The sequence below is a fragment of the Colletotrichum fructicola genome (assembly GCF_000319635.2).
Source record: "Colletotrichum fructicola Nara gc5 chromosome Unknown KSG_Nara_v1_contig10, whole genome shotgun sequence".
Classification (NCBI taxonomy): domain Eukaryota; kingdom Fungi; phylum Ascomycota; class Sordariomycetes; order Glomerellales; family Glomerellaceae; genus Colletotrichum; species Colletotrichum fructicola.
In genome coordinates, this window is record NW_027094060.1 from 1,401,681 (window position 1) to 1,417,717 (window position 16,037).

Sequence of the window (16,037 nt, forward strand, 5' to 3'; positions counted from 1 at the left end):
TGGCGTATTACTTCATATGTTGCTGCTGCTGCTGCTGCTGCTCGTAAACCGCCCAATTCCAGTCCCCATTTCCTGTCCGCCTCGCGATCATGGCTCCCGCCGTATCTAAGAAAAATAAAAAACCAAAACATCATCGCCTTGTGCATCTCCAACCGTGTGTCTCCTCCTCTTGTCTTCTCCCCCGCCCTGCGGCCGTAAACAGCAACATTAACCACACTCCTCCCCCTCTGCCTCCGCGCGCGCTGCCTTTTCCCCAAGCTCTTGTACGACGTGTCCCACTGCAGGGCCATGTCGGCTCGCGACTTGGCTTTCATCGTGTCAAGATTACACAAGAAAGAAAAGGATACCGAAAGCAAAAAAAAAAAAAAAAAGACAAGAGGTCCAACTGCATTTCCCCATCTCGCCTCAACCAACTCCGCAACAGCCAGCTACTGCACTTACACGGGTACGTATGTATCGCCCTCTTCCACCTCTACCAATGCAAATCCGTTGCAGCCTATCCCGACCAATGACACGCAGCACGGCCGACGCCCCTCAATCACTCCCGCTGCTCTTCCACTTTACAAGAAAAAGAAGGCTTTGTGTACGGCCAACATGCTAGAACGTCGTGCGTGTCACTGCCACCGTACAACGTCCCACCGACACCGATATGAACAAGCAGACTACCCGTCTACGATCTATGCCGCCGCCGCACGCCGCCGCCCTCTTCCTGCCCTGCCTTGCCTTGAGCTGCCGCTACACGCATCAGACCGGTAACGCAATGCCGTGTACACGTCGTCGTCGTGTGTCGTCGTATATACAATGGGCACAGGGGGGGAGGGGGGGAAACCTAGGTAGATACGCACGCATGCCTTTCGTGACACCCGCCGCGCGGAAATTTCAACCGCGCGCTGGCGACACAAAGAACATGATAAGTACGTATGTATTGTATGTATGTAAGTATCAGCAGCAGCAGGGTGCAAATGCAGCGCAGACACCGATGCCCGCTCCTGCTTGTGTAACCACGGGATTTGAATTTTGTCCTTTTCTTTTCATCTGTCACCCGGCGCCTCCTTCTCTATGTGTCTATCTCATGTTGCTAACTTTAACAACTGCGAAGAGAGAAAAAAAAAAGACCAAGCGATTTGCACATGTGAAGTTTGGAAAGGGCACAGTCTTAGTCATGTTGTTTTCCGCATGCTGCGATGAAGGCGGAAGAGCATTACCCGGCGGCCTGACTGTCGTTTTTTTGACTTTGCCCGCCGAGCCTCTAGAACACAACGTGCCATGTGCCAAAAAAGACTGAACAAAACCATATTGGCACACACCCGAACGCCAGAGAGTTCGTAGACAGTGTAAAAAAGGCGTCCCCGGAAAACGCACTACCATAAAACCAACCCAAAGCCAAAACCCCGGAGACGAAGCCTAGGCCCCCCCTCTTCGCACTTTCTTCCGTGGAAGGCCCTCTTCCCAGGGAAACATCCCAAGAAAAAAAAATTTACACGGATACAGGGACCTGGCCGGTTCCTCCTCCATTCCCATCGGGCGGCGGCGGCGCGCCATCGCAAATCGGACGGCGCGGCGGGATAAAACAATGTCAGGCAGGGACAGCCTTGCCGACACGACGCAAGGCAAGGCATTTCCCAGGTTGCAACACCAGGACTCAAGATTCAAACAAGCGCGGTACATGAACTACTCGTGGAGTCCCCCCGATCCATCCTTCTTCCAAAAGAAACCAAAAAAGGTTGCTCGGGCAGATAGATTGCAAAGAGCCACCCACCAACCATGGTCCATCGTGGTTTGTCCACACATGACACTCTTATAACCGCATCTGCTCTTCTGTTATTACCGTAGACACATACTAACACTGCGCGCGCGCGTCTATGAGTTAAAGTGCGTCGATTTTTAGAAAACTCAAAAAGAAGAAGAAGCGACACCCACACACGCCCACTAACATCGTCCTTCCCGGTTGACCCGGCACCTCCATCCCGAAAAGCAAAAGACAACATCCGGGGGGGGCTATCAATCTTGGCCACAGACCACGCGGCGAACGCAGGTTTTGTCACTTTCATGCTGGCTGCTTGTTCGTGTCGCGAACATGACGTGACATAAGATCTCTGTTATAAAGTATGTGCGTCGCGCGTGTCGTGCGTTGCGTGTGTCCCAATATACGGGCGACGCCATCTTGTGTCAATAGCGTTGGCCAAAAACGATATGCGCGTCACTAATCGCGATCTGGGATATTCAAATGATGGGCAAAGACAAGGCATCGCTTCCTTCGTTGCGTCTCTGAATCTCCTCTCTCCACATACCAGTGGCCATGACACCCCAAAACAAAAGTAGGAGTCATCCAATCTTCCAAGAACATTCTTCCTCGCCTTCCATACTTCCACACGATGATCTCTGCCCCCCCCCCCTCCCCACCCCAACGCCGTCGGCGACGAAGCCCGTCTCCGTCACCACATTCACACAAACCACCCCATGTAACATACCTTGAATAATAAACCCCAAGGAGCACATGGTAATACCAGGCCACCGGCACTGGCCCCCCTTCCCCTCTGTGTCCCAAAAACCTGCTCTGACCCTCGTCCTCCCAGGGGATGGATGGGGTGTGCCCGTCCGTACCAGGGGGGAAGAGACCAGGCTGACTGACGTGTGTCGTTCATTTCTAATCACTTCTCACAACCTGCCGAGCACAAGGCCAGCCCGCCCGCCCGCCGACGCGCGATTAGAACAGAAAAAAAAAAAAAAAAGGTCCTTACCTACCCGTCCGAGATTCCCGCTCCGCTTATCGGATTTTTTATGAACGAACAAAACACCGTAGGCCCCGCAAAAAGGCTGCCCTCACTGACACACACGCCCCCCCTCCCCCCTGTCTGTCCATCTCGTGAAATCGAAGGAGCAGGACAGAAAATAAAAGGACAAATCTCGCGATCTTGTGAGATTGAGATTCTACCCGTCCGTTCCGCGCCGTTACGATGCGATGCCGATTCCCCCCCCCCTCTCCGTCGGGAAATTTGTCATTCGTATCACTGTGTGTCTCTTTTTTACCCAGAATAATTGTCACGAGGATGAAGGGGGTGGTGGGAACACTGGAGGGGGGACGAAGCATGGGGGGGGGGGAAAGGCCAAAGGGTAAAACCTGCCCACCCAGCAAGCTGATGCTGACAGTTTTTCTTCCTGTGATAGATGCCATGTATCTTGTTGATGTACGTCTTGTTTTTGGTTGCAGCGTCCCTATTTTAAACCCCGTCGAAACAAAGCGTCTGGGGACAGAAAGCGAGAGAGAGACGAACAAATATGCAACATACAGCAGCCCAGTATCTTATACACACAATTTACATCATACAAAACATCACCAGGTGAGAACATAATTAATGGGCTGCCCCTCCACCGTGGGTGTGGTAGGCTCCATCGTCCTCCTTCGTCACTTGACTCCCATTTCAGGCATGTCCTTGCGCCCGCGGCGGGGACCACCACCACCACCAAACCGCACCACACCTGGCACACCCAGTCTCAACCCAGCCAGCCAGCCAGCCGCCGTCAAATAAACCCCGTAACCGAGGTTTCCTCACCTTTCGCATTGCCTGTCAAAACCCAATCTCTTGGAACGGACATATCCGCCACGCGTCGGTGGGGTTGGGGAGGGGTGGGCTTGTACAGATTCGTAACCGGTCAAGTTAGATCTCCCAGATCTGTCAGGGGGGGAGGGGAGGGGAGAGGCACAGGAACTTCTGCCTTTGGAGATTCCTTGGGTGTGCCCAGTGCCAGTCAGTCACATTCAAATCGTGGGTTTTTGGCGCGCTCGGCATGGAAATCTCGGTCTTTGGACGAGTAATCCTTGACATGGATTGTGGAGGTGTTTGTTTGTGTGTGTGATATTTCTCTCTTTCCTATCTCCGATGCAAACCAGCCACCGCCCGCCTGCTCGTCCCCATTCATCCGCCCACCGTGGTATTTGTTCCAATCCGGCTACTCTTACAATTAAAAAATCAGCTAATACTGCGTGTAGTTGTATGCCCCTGTATCCTTTCCAGAGACCAAAAATAGCCAGATGTATCTCTTCCTCAGGAGGAGATTTCCCGTAGATACGTAGAAGGTAAAGAGAATAAGAGAAACTGAAAACATGAATGCCAAGGTCTCCCATAGACTTGCGCCGGTCAAAAGGGTCGATCTCGGGTATGACGACTCCCATGTCGTTTGCTCTACTTTCCTGTCCTCAAAGGGACCAATGAAAATGCTCTTCGCCCGAGTTTTTCCCCAGTTCCGTAGAGACCACGCCGCAACGATCAAGGAAATGTGGATAGAATAGTGAAAAATGAGTAGACGAAGATTCTTGCATGTTCTTTTCAGTAATGATCGACTGTCGGAGAATGTTTGTGACATTGGCTCCAAAGAGCTCATGCTGCGCGTCCCTCTGACGAAGCGCCCACTGTGAAGGTCGGGAGAGATCCCGGCGTGGCCCGTTGAATGCGGCCATTTGGAAAATAACAAATACTCGGTCCAAAACATTTAGTGAACGCCGCCAGATGAATGCCTTGTCCTTCGATGCCCATCCGATGAGTATGTTGAGGAGCAGGATATATACAATATGAAAGGTTGGAAAAGTACTGGAAAAAGTCGATGCCGGGTATTGAGAAATGATAATATAGCCAGTTTTGTTGCTAGTGTATGAAGAATAACGCCGGCGGCTGCTACGTGTCTGATGGTGATAAGGTGCCGGGTTGCGTTGACCGGGGTATCTGGGGTTTTATTTGAAGGTGCAACAAACTGGGACCGAATGCGATGTAGTAGTATCGGGGTATGCGTGGTGATCGAAGCCCTGAGCTTCTGTCGGTATATACTATTTGGATTGAAGGTGGACGGACCACGGGTGGGCGGGGCAGTCGTCGTATTAGCTCCTCTCGTCAGAAGGCTTAGGACGGATTTGTCGCGCTTCAAGCTGACGCTTTCGCTCCAGCTTGGCGTAGTGTAGTCCACAGGCGTTGCAGAGAGTTCGGGCACCGTCAGGCCCCCTTCGCCATTCGGGAGTATCGATTCGGTTACAGCTGTGGCATCTGCCGGGAGGAGCAGCTCTCTGCGTCCCAGTTAGCTTCAGTCGTCCGGGCGTATGATGCTGCTATTAGAAAACTTACCCCGCGTCGCTTCTTGACCTCAGTGATACCGTAGCTGTTCTTGTTCATACCGTCATACATCGGCGTGTCCTCGTCTTCGTAGCCCTTCTGCTTGCCGACTACCCTCGCACGCTCGTTGCTGTCCTTGACAAGTTGCCTCACCGAGTCCAAAGAATTTCTGATGTACTCCACGTTGTCGAGCATGTCATTTACTTCCCGCTCAGTAGGAAGCCTGTCGGGCAGTGGTTGTTGGTTGCCATGCTGCTCTGCGGCGATGCGACCGTAAGCTTCGGCGAAGTTGTAAATCGTCCTCGTAGCGGAAGCGATCTGGTTAAACTTATTGGTAAGCTTGACGGAGGATGTGACACTAATGGGAACACTCACTCTACCTAGGGCATCCGAGTAGCCCCACGCATCCAAATGTCGGTTCAAGGTTCGGTCGTATTGAGGGCGGGCGGGACCGTACTCAGAGTCTTGAGCTTCGTGGACTCCAGGACGCTGAGCATCGTACGGCGATGGCAGAGGCGGCCCACCATGGCGAGGTGACACGGGGTACGCCGCTGGCAAAGGGACCTGTCCTGCCGGGAGTTGATTCGCGTGCGGGTGAGGATATATCGGGGGCGGCGGCGGCGCGGTATGTTGTGAGTAGGGGCCAGCCGGCTCAGGTGCCCTTGGGTCGGGATCGCGCATATGCTCCGGCTTGTGAGGCGGGCTCGGTTGAGGACCGGAAAAGCTGCTCATAGGCGGCGGAGGACGAGCCGCGAATGGCGGTGGCGGCCTTGAGGGATCCGAAATGGCAGGAAGTGCGTCGGGCCTTGGTGGATATGTCGATGCGAGGTGGTGAGGCCGAGGAGAGTTCTTATCGGTGGAAGGCTCTGCATACGATCTTGGAGGCCCTGGTGCAAAGGGAGAAGGGAAGCTTTGGGAACCCGACATGCTGGATGCTTGTGAAGGCGGGTACTGGCTGGGTTTCGCACCAGAGATGACTTCAGAGAGCGAAGGGAGTGATTGTCGATGAGGAGTCTCAGACTCATCCGAGGGTCGTCGAGGCTCAACTGGAGAAATCATGCCTGCAATGCTGGGCCCTGGAGCTGGGTGCGGATAGCTGGATGAAAAAGATGTCGGATGGCCATACGGGGTTGTGCTCGGGCTAATAAGGGCTGCGGTCGCCATGGCGGGGCCGTCGCGGTAGTGTCTGTTGTCGAGAGGTTCTCTTGGGGGAGGGTGATGATGGGACTCAAAGCGATCGGGGTTACTGGCAGAAGGTGGTCGGCTGTTACAGAGGTTTGCAAAATCGGTGTCCGTTTTGCAAGTCTAAAAATTTAGTTGAGCACAGACCAGTCGGTCTTGGCGCTTCCGGGGCACATTGCCAAACGGCTGGAGTACTTCTCTATGGAAAACAGTACATCTACAGTGGAAGGCAGAACTGGCTTTTGACCTAAACGGCTCTTGAAGGCAGCAAAGCGCCTTGTATGTCTTACTCTCAGCCAGGGTCCCAGCAGCATAGGCCCGAAAATAACCTGACAGCCAAAACTGCGCTCATCTTGCTTATACGCAGCCCAATGACAGAATCCATGCATGCTTATATGCGAGTCATGAACATAAGCCTTTCGCAATGGTCTGAACATACTGAAACATGAAACAGGTCAGACTGTCATTTTCACATGGTCCCAGCTCTGTTGATTTCTTAAGGTAGCATTAGGCCCACAAATCTGTGGTGATCCCTCCTCTCTTTAGTACGAATAAGACACTCTTTTCTGCTCACATACATGCATATTCCGCTGGCCATACTGACAAACCGTCACCCAACGACAAGAAATCGCTCTAAGCGAGAAGACATCATATCCGAGCACGCCACGACGCCATCTACCATGTTACTTTAGTTAGGCTCGGGCAGCGATGGGGGATCTGCCAGGTCCACATTTCATAACTGAGTCAAGCATCTTGGCTATGCATCAGCTATTGTGTCCTAACCGGAATATGGCTTATTTGCATTTGTCTCATGTCGGGGTGTTCTGACACCAGGTAGTCAGTAGCACGGACCACCGCCTTGCAGATGGTACCAGCCGCAACATCCAATCGTAGACTGACACGCTAACTCTGAGTGCACCTTTTGGCCCCGCCGTTCGTCAGGCGATTCCTTCCGGAAGGCAAGTCGACTTTTCCACATCGGCAGCTTCTACAACAGCTGAGAGACAAAATATCTCTACTTCCAAGAGAGAAAAATAAATCCCCTGTTCATAAAGCTAAGGCAGATCACCTTATTGTTTTAGCATGTTACTAATAGAGGCGGTTAGTGCTAGAAAACGAAAGACGAAAAATGACAACACGGAAGAATAGCTGCGTGTGATTGGCACGGGTGCAGGTGCATGCCAAGACAAGTAGCCACTCCCTCTTGCTCACGTCACATCTTGGCCTACCCACTACGATATGCAAGATGTTGCTTTCAGTCTGACGCAACAGATCTTCGGCCTCGTATTAGATTCTTTTCATGCATATAGGAAAATACCCACAGCCACATTACCCCGCCCGACGAGAGAAACAATACTGCCCAAGACCCCGCCTTCTGAGCCACTCGCTCAGTGTTCATACAATTGTCTACGATTTTCTCACTGTTGCTCATACAAAGGGCAAAACAGACGGCTCAACATGAGTTGTCAATGGCTTAAGAAGTTCAAATCCAGCTTCCGCAAGTCAAACTCTGCCTCACCTCATATTTCACCCCCTCCAACGCCAATTTCTCAGTCTTCCTCGCCCCTTCAGACACCAATCTCAACAGCAAACAACCTCAAAGAGCGGCTTTGGAACCAGGCGTACGACAACCTGAAGCGGAGCGAATCCAAGTTAGTCGAAGCATACGAGAACCTCCTATCGGCCGAACTTCCCGGTGATAGTCATACTCCTGCCGCTTCAGCTGAAAACCACATCAAACCTGACCCGCAGGAAAGATGGCACCAGATGGAGCTTCTTGTCCAGGTCGGGCTGCAGAAGACGAAAAAGGGGGCAGAATTCAAACAGAAAGCCAGCGACGTGATTCAGGTCATCTCCCCTCTGAAGGAAGTAATCGGGAAGGCTGTACAGGCTGCTCCCGAAGCTGCTATCGCTTGGGTTGGCGTCTCTTTTGCTCTTGAGGTCAGTTGCTCCACGGATTTACAAACATCCACTAATACCATATAGATACTTGCCAACCCAGTCTTCGAATCAGTTACTCAACGCAATGGCATTGAATACATTGTTTCCATGATGGACTGGTACTGGAACTTGGTTAATCTCCTCCTCAAACCGAAGGATGCCGGCCCGGATTTTGAAGGGCTGCGTAGTCAGCTTCAGAAGCATATCGTCCATCTTTACCAGATGCTCTTGCTCTACCAGATGAAGAGCATCTGCCTTTACCACAGGAGCCGGGTTAATGTTTTCCTCAGAGACGTTATTAAGTTGGATGATTGGGCTGGCAAGCTTGACGACATCAAGGTTGTTGAAGCTGACGTGCGGAGATACTCGAAGCAATACACCTCCGAAAAGACACTTCAAAGCCTTGAATCCATAGAAGACGCCGCAAGTTCTCAGCTCAAGGAACTTCAACTTCACCTTAAGAAGCTTCAAAATATTGAAGTTGCTATTCAACACCACACCAAGCGACAAGAGGAGATGCAACAGAGTGAGGAATTCAAGAAATGCCTGGCCGACCTACGTGTTACCGACCCACGCGACGACAAGAAACGCATCCAGGAGACCAAGGGCGGTTTACTTACTGACTCCTACGTCTGGGTGCTTCAGAACTCCGACTTCTGCCAGTGGCGTGACAACCAGGACCAGCGACTGCTTTGGGTCAAGGGCGACCCGGGCAAGGGCAAGACCATGCTTCTATGCGGCATCATCGACGAGCTTGAAGCAACACGCGGTCAGGGGCAACCCTTGTCCTACTTCTTCTGTCAAGCCACCGACGAGCGACTTAATACGGCGACGGCGGTACTGCGCGGCTTGATCTTCATGCTTCTCGACCAAGACCCGTCCCTTGTTTCGTATATGAAGAAGTACGAAAAGGCTGGGAAGGCGCTTTTTCAAGACGTCAACGCATGGCAGGCGATGTCTGAGATCTTTGCAAATATGCTCCACGATTCGAAGCTGCGAGGTGTGTGCCTTCTTGTCGATGCATTAGACGAGTGCTTAACGGGCCGCGATCAGCTGCTCGACCTGATTACCAAAACATCGCAATCAACCAGTGTAAAATGGCTCGTCTCAAGCCGCAACTGGTTGCGGATCGAAGAACGGCTGCGTACCGCAGCGCAAAGGCTATCACTAGAACTTAATGCCAAGTCGGTCTCAACAGCTGTGGACAGCTACATCACGCTCAAGATATCAAAACTCGGCGAACTCAAGGGCTACTCACCCAATACCGCCAGTGAAGCACGTCAGTATTTGTCGTCAAATGCCGCCGGCACATTTCTCTGGGTCGCATTAATTTGCCAAGAACTCGAGAAGACATCAGAATGGGACGCCTTAGAGAAGATAAAATCTTTCCCACCTGGACTTAATGCTCTCTATGGACGGATGATGGAACAAATTGATAGAGAAGGAGAAAGGGACACTGGGCTCTGTAGGCAAATACTTGCCCTCGTGGTGACGACCTATCGCCCACTTTCACTAGCTGAGTTCACCATACTCATCAAGGAGCATCATCCCCTGGCGAGCAATCCTAAATTCCTCCGGTATATCATTAGCATATGCGGCTCTTTTCTCACTATTCGCCAGGACACAATCTACTTTGTCCACCAGTCGGCCAAGGATTTCTTGATGAACGAGGCATACCCAGCACTTGGCCAGATTCTACCTTCTGGCATTGCACACCAGCACCACGCGATCTTCTCAAGGTCTCTAGACGTACTATCTAGGACGCTTAGACGCGACATCTACGAGCTGCGCAAACCTGGAAGCTCTGTAGAGGACACATCACCACCTCACCCAGACCCTCTGGCTTCTCTGAAGTACTCGTCTGCCCACTGGGTCGACCATCTTGAGCACTCAAATCCCGCAGACGGCCCGGCGCGCGTTGATTTACGGGACAACGCTAGCGTTCACAATTTCCTCAAACGCCATTATCTCCACTGGCTAGAGGCTCAGAGTCTTCTGAAAGGCATGCCACGAGCAGTAGTGGCAATGCGGAAACTCCAAACATTAGTTGTAAGTCTAATTGAACTACATCTCAGGATACGCCTAACAGTACATCAGGCAAGTATGGAAACACAACTTATAGAACTCGTCCGAGATGCCTGTCGATTTATCCTTTCTTATAAACAATGTATAGAAAGCTTTCCATTGCAACTATACATAGCTGCTCTTTTATTTAGCCCTACCCACAGCTTAGTAAGGCAACTTTTCCGAGCAGAAGTACCAGCCTGGGTTACCATGATTACAAAGGGAGACGTAGACTGGAACGCATGCCAGCAGACGCTCGAGGGCCACAGCGACGACGTCAGGTCGGTGGCCTTCTCGCCGGATGGGCGCCAGCTCGCCTCAGGCTCTGACGACAAGACCGTCAAGCTCTGGGACACGGCCACCGGCCAGTGCCAGCAGACGCTCGAGGGCCACAGCAGCTCGGTCAACTCGGTGGCCTTCTCGCCGGATGGGCGCCAGCTTGCCTCAGGCTCCTTCGACAAGACCGTCAAGCTCTGGGACACGGCCACCGGCCAGTGCCAGCAGACGCTCGAGGGCCACAGCAGCTCGGTCACCTCGGTGGCCTTCTCGCCGGATGGGCGCCAGCTCGCCTCAGGCTCTGACGACAAGACCGTCAAGCTCTGGGACACGGCCACCGGCCAGTGCCAGCAGACGCTCGAGGGCCACAGCGACGACGTCAGGTCGGTGGCCTTCTCGCTGGATGGGCGCCAGCTCGCCTCAAGCTCCCTCGACAAGACCGTCAAGCTCTGGGACACAGCCACCGGCCAGTGCCAGCAGACGCTCGAGGGCCACAGCAGCTCGGTCAGCTCGGTAGCCTTCTCGCCGGATGGGCGCCAGCTCGCCTCAGGCTCTGACGACAAGACCGTCAAGCTCTGGGACACAGCCACCGGCCAGTGCCAGCAGACGCTCGAGGGCTACAGCGACCGGGTCAGCTCGGTGGCCTTCTCGCCGGATGGGCGCCAGCTCGCCTCAAGCTCCCTCGACAAGACCGTCAAGCTCTGGGACACAGCCACCGGCCAGTGCCAGCAGACGCTCGAGGGCCACAGTGACTGGGTCAGGTCGGTGGCCTTCTCGCCGGATGGGCGCCAGCTCGCCTCAGGCTCCCTCGACGAGACTGTCAAGCTCTGGGACACGGCCACCGGCCAGTGCCAGCAGACGCTTGAGGGCCACAGCAGCTCGGTCAACTCGGTGGCCTTCTCGCCGGATGGGCGCCAGCTTGCCTCAGGCTCCTTCGACAAGACCGTCAAGCTCTGGGACACGGCCACCGGCCAGTGCCAGCAGACGCTCGAGGGCCACAGCAGCTCGGTCACCTCGGTGGCCTTCTCGCCGGATGGGCGCCAGCTCGCCTCAGGCTCCTTCGACAAGACCGTCAAGCTCTGGGACACGGCCACCGGCCTGTGCCAGCAGACGCTCGAGGGCCACAGCAGCTCGGTCACCTCGGTGGCCTTCTCGCCGGATGGGCGCCAGCTCGCCTCAGGCTCTGACGACAAGACCGTCAAGCTCTGGGACACGGCCACCGGCCAGTGCCAGCAGACGCTCGAGGGCCACAACAGCTTGGAGAACGTATTCGAGGTAGCGATCCAGGAACCAACTGGAGACCTTATGGGTCAGCGTTATATGCTCTCACAACAGGACGCATGGATCACGAATAGGTCTCAAAATATTCTTTGGTTACCGCCGGAGTACCGTGCAAGGTCTCATGCGGAAGATGGATCAAAAATAGCCGTTGGATGTCACTTGGGGCGCGTGTTACTTTTGTGTTTTAAGTCAGAGTATCTACAGCTGTAAAGTACTAGTTAGTTAGCTACACATCTTTATATCGATTGCCCACATTGGTTATACTCTATATTACTTATCGCTAATGCGTGACACAGGAAGGGTCTGGGAGAAACTTTCTTTTTATTCTTGATAAGCACAGTTACAAGAAGTCCTAGAATATTCTATATTCTTTCTCTTTTTGTGCTGTGTACTACATACTCCTGCAATAATAAGTTATCACGGTCTCTGGACTGATGTGAAGCTTCAGCTAGATCCTCAGCAATGGAAAGTTAGGGAGGGACATGGAGTCTTGCTTACGTCCAAGCAACAGAAAGTTCTGGAAAGAAGCACAACGTCTATATAAGGAGGACAGCACACCAGCGCTTACAAGTGTAAGACTTTTATCCTTCAGTTTAGAATGCTCGTAGCAATAGTCTAGGTCAATTGCATCAACCTTGTCTTAGACTCTTATAATAAAAAACGATGATAATATGAATGTGGGTGGTTAATCTTTCACATGGTGATGTCGTTCCCTCAGGCAGGGGCGTCAGCCTTGAATGCTGAGACCCAACACACCGTACGTTGTGTTCAATATAAGGAGACACCATTGCTGGACTCAAACTGATGGTGGCATGCCTGCTCTGTGAGTTGCCTGGGTACTCGGCTGGACGTGGGGTTGGCGGATTCAGCACGCACATTACTATGAGTTCCTGCCTCCGAGGACGCGCTGCGCTAGGCTGGGCATCTTTAACATCCCTAGCACAGGGCGCTATCCCATCGACTGCTGCATGACGTCGGTGTATCGATATGCGAAGAAAACTGGGTCTCCAGCCTATTCCGACCAGTCAAAAAATTCGAAAAGGGCGAATTTGGAGAAAATGCGGGTCATCTTGTACTAACATCATACAGCAGTTGATGGGATACACAGGCGAGTTGAGGGCGGCATGAGTATGTGCACTGTACCTGCTGATGGATGACTATGGCTGAAGTGGAAAAAAATCCCGAAGCTGATTATTCTGGCTTGGATATATGTAGAGTCTTTTCGCTTCGAGCGACCTTTTGTAGTGGGGTTGCGTATAAGCAAGATGATAGCAGTTTTGGCTGTTAGGCACTTTTGGGCTGCTACACCCCCATACCTTGGGCTGAGAGTCAGCAATAAAGGTAGGTGGCTTTGCTGCCTTCAAGAGCTATTTTAGGTGAAAAGCCAGTTCTGGCTTCTGCAGCTGATGTACTGTTTTCCATAGAGAAGTACCCCAGCCGTTTGGCAATGTACCCCGTACGCGCCAAGACCGACTGGTCTGTGCTCAACTAAATTTTTAGACTTGCAAAACGGACACCGATTTTGCAAACCTCTGTAAATGGGAAGCACTTGTTAATGTCTGGTCTAGGGGCAGGGCAATTGAAATGATGAGGTAACGGGGGGCGTCTGTGAGAATCGAACGGACCTTTGCCTAGTACCAGATCCGCCCGCTTCCATAGCGGGTTTGCCGGGAGAACAGATGAAGTGACTAGAACCCCAGATGCGATCTATGAGCCTCTAGGCATCTGACTCGACCAAGGCGTGAAGGGACGAGGGCGGGCCTAGTCCGTGAGGTCGGTGTCAAGACGGGTGTCCGGTGAGGTTTAGTGTATTTGGGTGGAGATGATAGAGAGAGTGGTTAAAGGTGGGAGGCTCAGAGTCATGTAAGAATAAAAGCCGGGCAGGGCAGAGGGAGAGTGTGGTGTGGTGTGGCTTGGCCCTGAGGAGAGGAGGTGAGGTTAGGTTAAGTTAGTCGAACCTCTTCCAGCTGGGTACCCGGTAGGCAAGATCTGATCAAGCTATCGCGCGTGTGTGATGCGTGGTGGCGGGATAGGAAAGTCACTGCATGTATCCTTTCCTCTGGGGGGTGTGTGTGGTGTGTGAGAATGAAGGGGGGAGGGTAGGGGAGGAATCGGGGGTAATGCTGGCTCCAATTGGGCTTGTCGAGAGGTTCCGAGCTGAGAAAGAAAAAGCCGCCTAGCGTCGGTCAAGTTACCACGCTGCTCTTTGTGGCGGCTTTTTGTATTTTGTCCAAGACACACACTGTCAAAATCTCTCGTCCAGGCTAGTCGGGGTGGGCCTATTTCGACGGGGTCTGGGAGTGAGACTCAGACTCGTCGATGGGTGTGGGTGTGCGAAAATACCGTGGGCCTGGGCCAGTGGAATTTCTGAATTTCTTTTCGATGCCGTTGCTTTTTGGTGCCGGTCTAGCGCCTTGGAGGGCGGGCGCCCTTCAATGAGTGCTGAAGAGAAAGGGAGGGTGTGTTTTGGTATGGGCGATGAGTCCTTGGAGCGTTCGTGCCTGGCCGGTCTGGTATGTCCGGCTAGTTGGCTGACGAAGTGCGCAATGTTAGGCGTCGCGTGTCTTCCAAGTGCGGTGCTACTCTTCGATGACTATCTGTCTGAGTTGAGATTGTACCTCTAGATCTGACACCCGATCCAAAGAGTTGCGGAGGCCGATCTGGAGATAGTTCGAGTCGCGAACGGTCGCAGGAATATTGCTGGGTTTGTCGGATAAGTAAGATGGATTGGAAATGGGTTGATGGAAGAAGAGAGAGGAAGAGAAGGGAGGGAAAGGAAAGGAAGAGAGGAACCGCAGATGTGTGGGTTATGAGAGGAAATGACAGAGGTATTATGAGATCAGCGACTGACACCCAGGGCGAGCGAGGTGTGATTTCTGAGTGGACGTGCTTGGTATATTCACACGCAGGTAAGGTCTGATATGTACGGAGGTACCCCTTCGCGGCTACAGGGGCGCTGAGAGGGGGGGAGGGTATGGTGGTCTTCGGTACAGTGCCTCAACGGCGGCAGGTCCATGTTGCCTTATGCTTGCTCCTGATGAACCAGATCCATCATCCCTCCCCTAACTGTTCTTGGGGTATGTGGGGGGAGGGCAAGGAATCGCTGCTCGGGGACCAGATGTGCGGTGTGTTGGACTAGGAATCGTCGCGAGCCGGAGGGACTGAGATGCGTGTGCAGACTGCACCTTTGCATGTACCGGTCAGAGCAGACCGGGGTCGTGAGGGATCAGGTAACGCATCGTATTGCCCAGGTATCCATTCAGTCAACAGGCCGGGGTGGTAGGAAGGGGGGCCAGATTTTAGCATCCAGATTGGCGGCAACATGTCGATTGATTGACTGCTGATGTGCAGATGGTCTGCAGTCGAGGCTTCGGTTGTTGGAACTCATTCACCCAGGTCTCTCGTCGGGTCGTGGCGTGGAAGAAGAGAGCTCTCGGAAAATGACGCTCTTTACCAAGCGTCAGTAGTCTGACACTGCCAATCGACGACTATGGTAGACAAGACATTGCAGTCCGCTACATCAGTAGCTACATACTGCGTAGATTTACCAGCAACCATTGGGTGATACCTCGGAGGCAATGTGTAATTTGCAGGTATTTGTCCAGTGCTTTGGCTGTCAAGATAGCACTACGGTGCCTCAACGACCCTGGAGGAGATAGAGCTGGAGAAGCCCAGCAGCAGTACTCTGTACGGATACTGCTATGTGGTGCCGACCTCGTGCGCCAGCAAATCCCCCCCTGGGTCGGAGTCTAGCAATCTCTGATGGCTAAGGAAATGGTACGACTTTTTGCGGTCATTGCATCTTGGGCAGGGGATATGCCCCACGATAATTGGCCTGCTGTCACGGCTGGATCGCAGATTGGTTGTCGAGGGGGGCAGCGGCTGGGCAGGGGGGCTCACCAGGGTCAGGGTCAGTGATGACTGGGGGTCAGCAGTAGTATCCCAGTCAGCCATCAGTAACAGCAGTCGCTGCCCCAAAGTTGGTATTTCCATCGCTCATCACTCAGGCGTCGGCTCGTTGGTAGTGGTGTGGCAGACACGATGGACGGAGGCGGGCTGACGATGTACTCTCAGGAGGTTCATGGCGTCAGGGCCGGTGGTGTCGATTTGCACCCGCCCTGGTACCTCCTTGGCGAGATTGTGATTGTCGGAATTGGACAGCGACAGACTTTTAGAGATGGACTCAGATAC

General features: G+C 53.1%; 3 protein-coding genes across 3 annotated transcripts; 1 reads left to right on the forward strand and 2 right to left on the reverse strand.

Annotated features, from left to right (window-relative positions):
• Window positions 1-4,873: 4,873 nt before the first annotated feature.
• Window positions 4,874-6,029, reverse strand: gtaJ (GATA zinc finger domain-containing protein 10; the record flags this gene model as incomplete). The annotated part of the gene is made up of 3 exons (XM_032033428.2): window positions 4,874-5,056; window positions 5,115-5,429; window positions 5,478-6,029. The coding sequence occupies 3 exons, from the start codon at window positions 6,027-6,029 to the stop codon at window positions 4,874-4,876; spliced, it is 1,050 nt and encodes a 349-aa protein (XP_031887431.2).
• A 1,713-nt stretch (window positions 6,030-7,742) lies between these two features.
• Window positions 7,743-11,991, forward strand: CGGC5_v015875 (Vegetative incompatibility protein HET-E-1; the record flags this gene model as incomplete). Its single annotated transcript, XM_066153335.1, has 8 exons — window positions 7,743-8,225; window positions 8,271-9,225; window positions 9,279-9,317; window positions 9,379-9,504; window positions 9,742-10,274; window positions 10,323-10,392; window positions 10,489-11,874; window positions 11,921-11,991. 8 exons carry the CDS (start codon window positions 7,743-7,745, stop codon window positions 11,989-11,991), a joined length of 3,663 nt encoding a protein of 1,220 aa, XP_066007260.1.
• A 272-nt stretch (window positions 11,992-12,263) lies between these two features.
• On the reverse strand, window positions 12,264-13,503 carry CGGC5_v015876 (uncharacterized protein; the record flags this gene model as incomplete). Its single annotated transcript, XM_066153336.1, has 8 exons — window positions 12,264-12,288; window positions 12,345-12,382; window positions 12,608-12,662; window positions 12,723-12,782; window positions 12,847-12,858; window positions 12,927-12,989; window positions 13,307-13,378; window positions 13,472-13,503. 8 exons carry the CDS (start codon window positions 13,501-13,503, stop codon window positions 12,264-12,266), a joined length of 357 nt encoding a protein of 118 aa, XP_066007139.1.
• Between the last annotated feature and the right edge of the window lie 2,534 nt (window positions 13,504-16,037).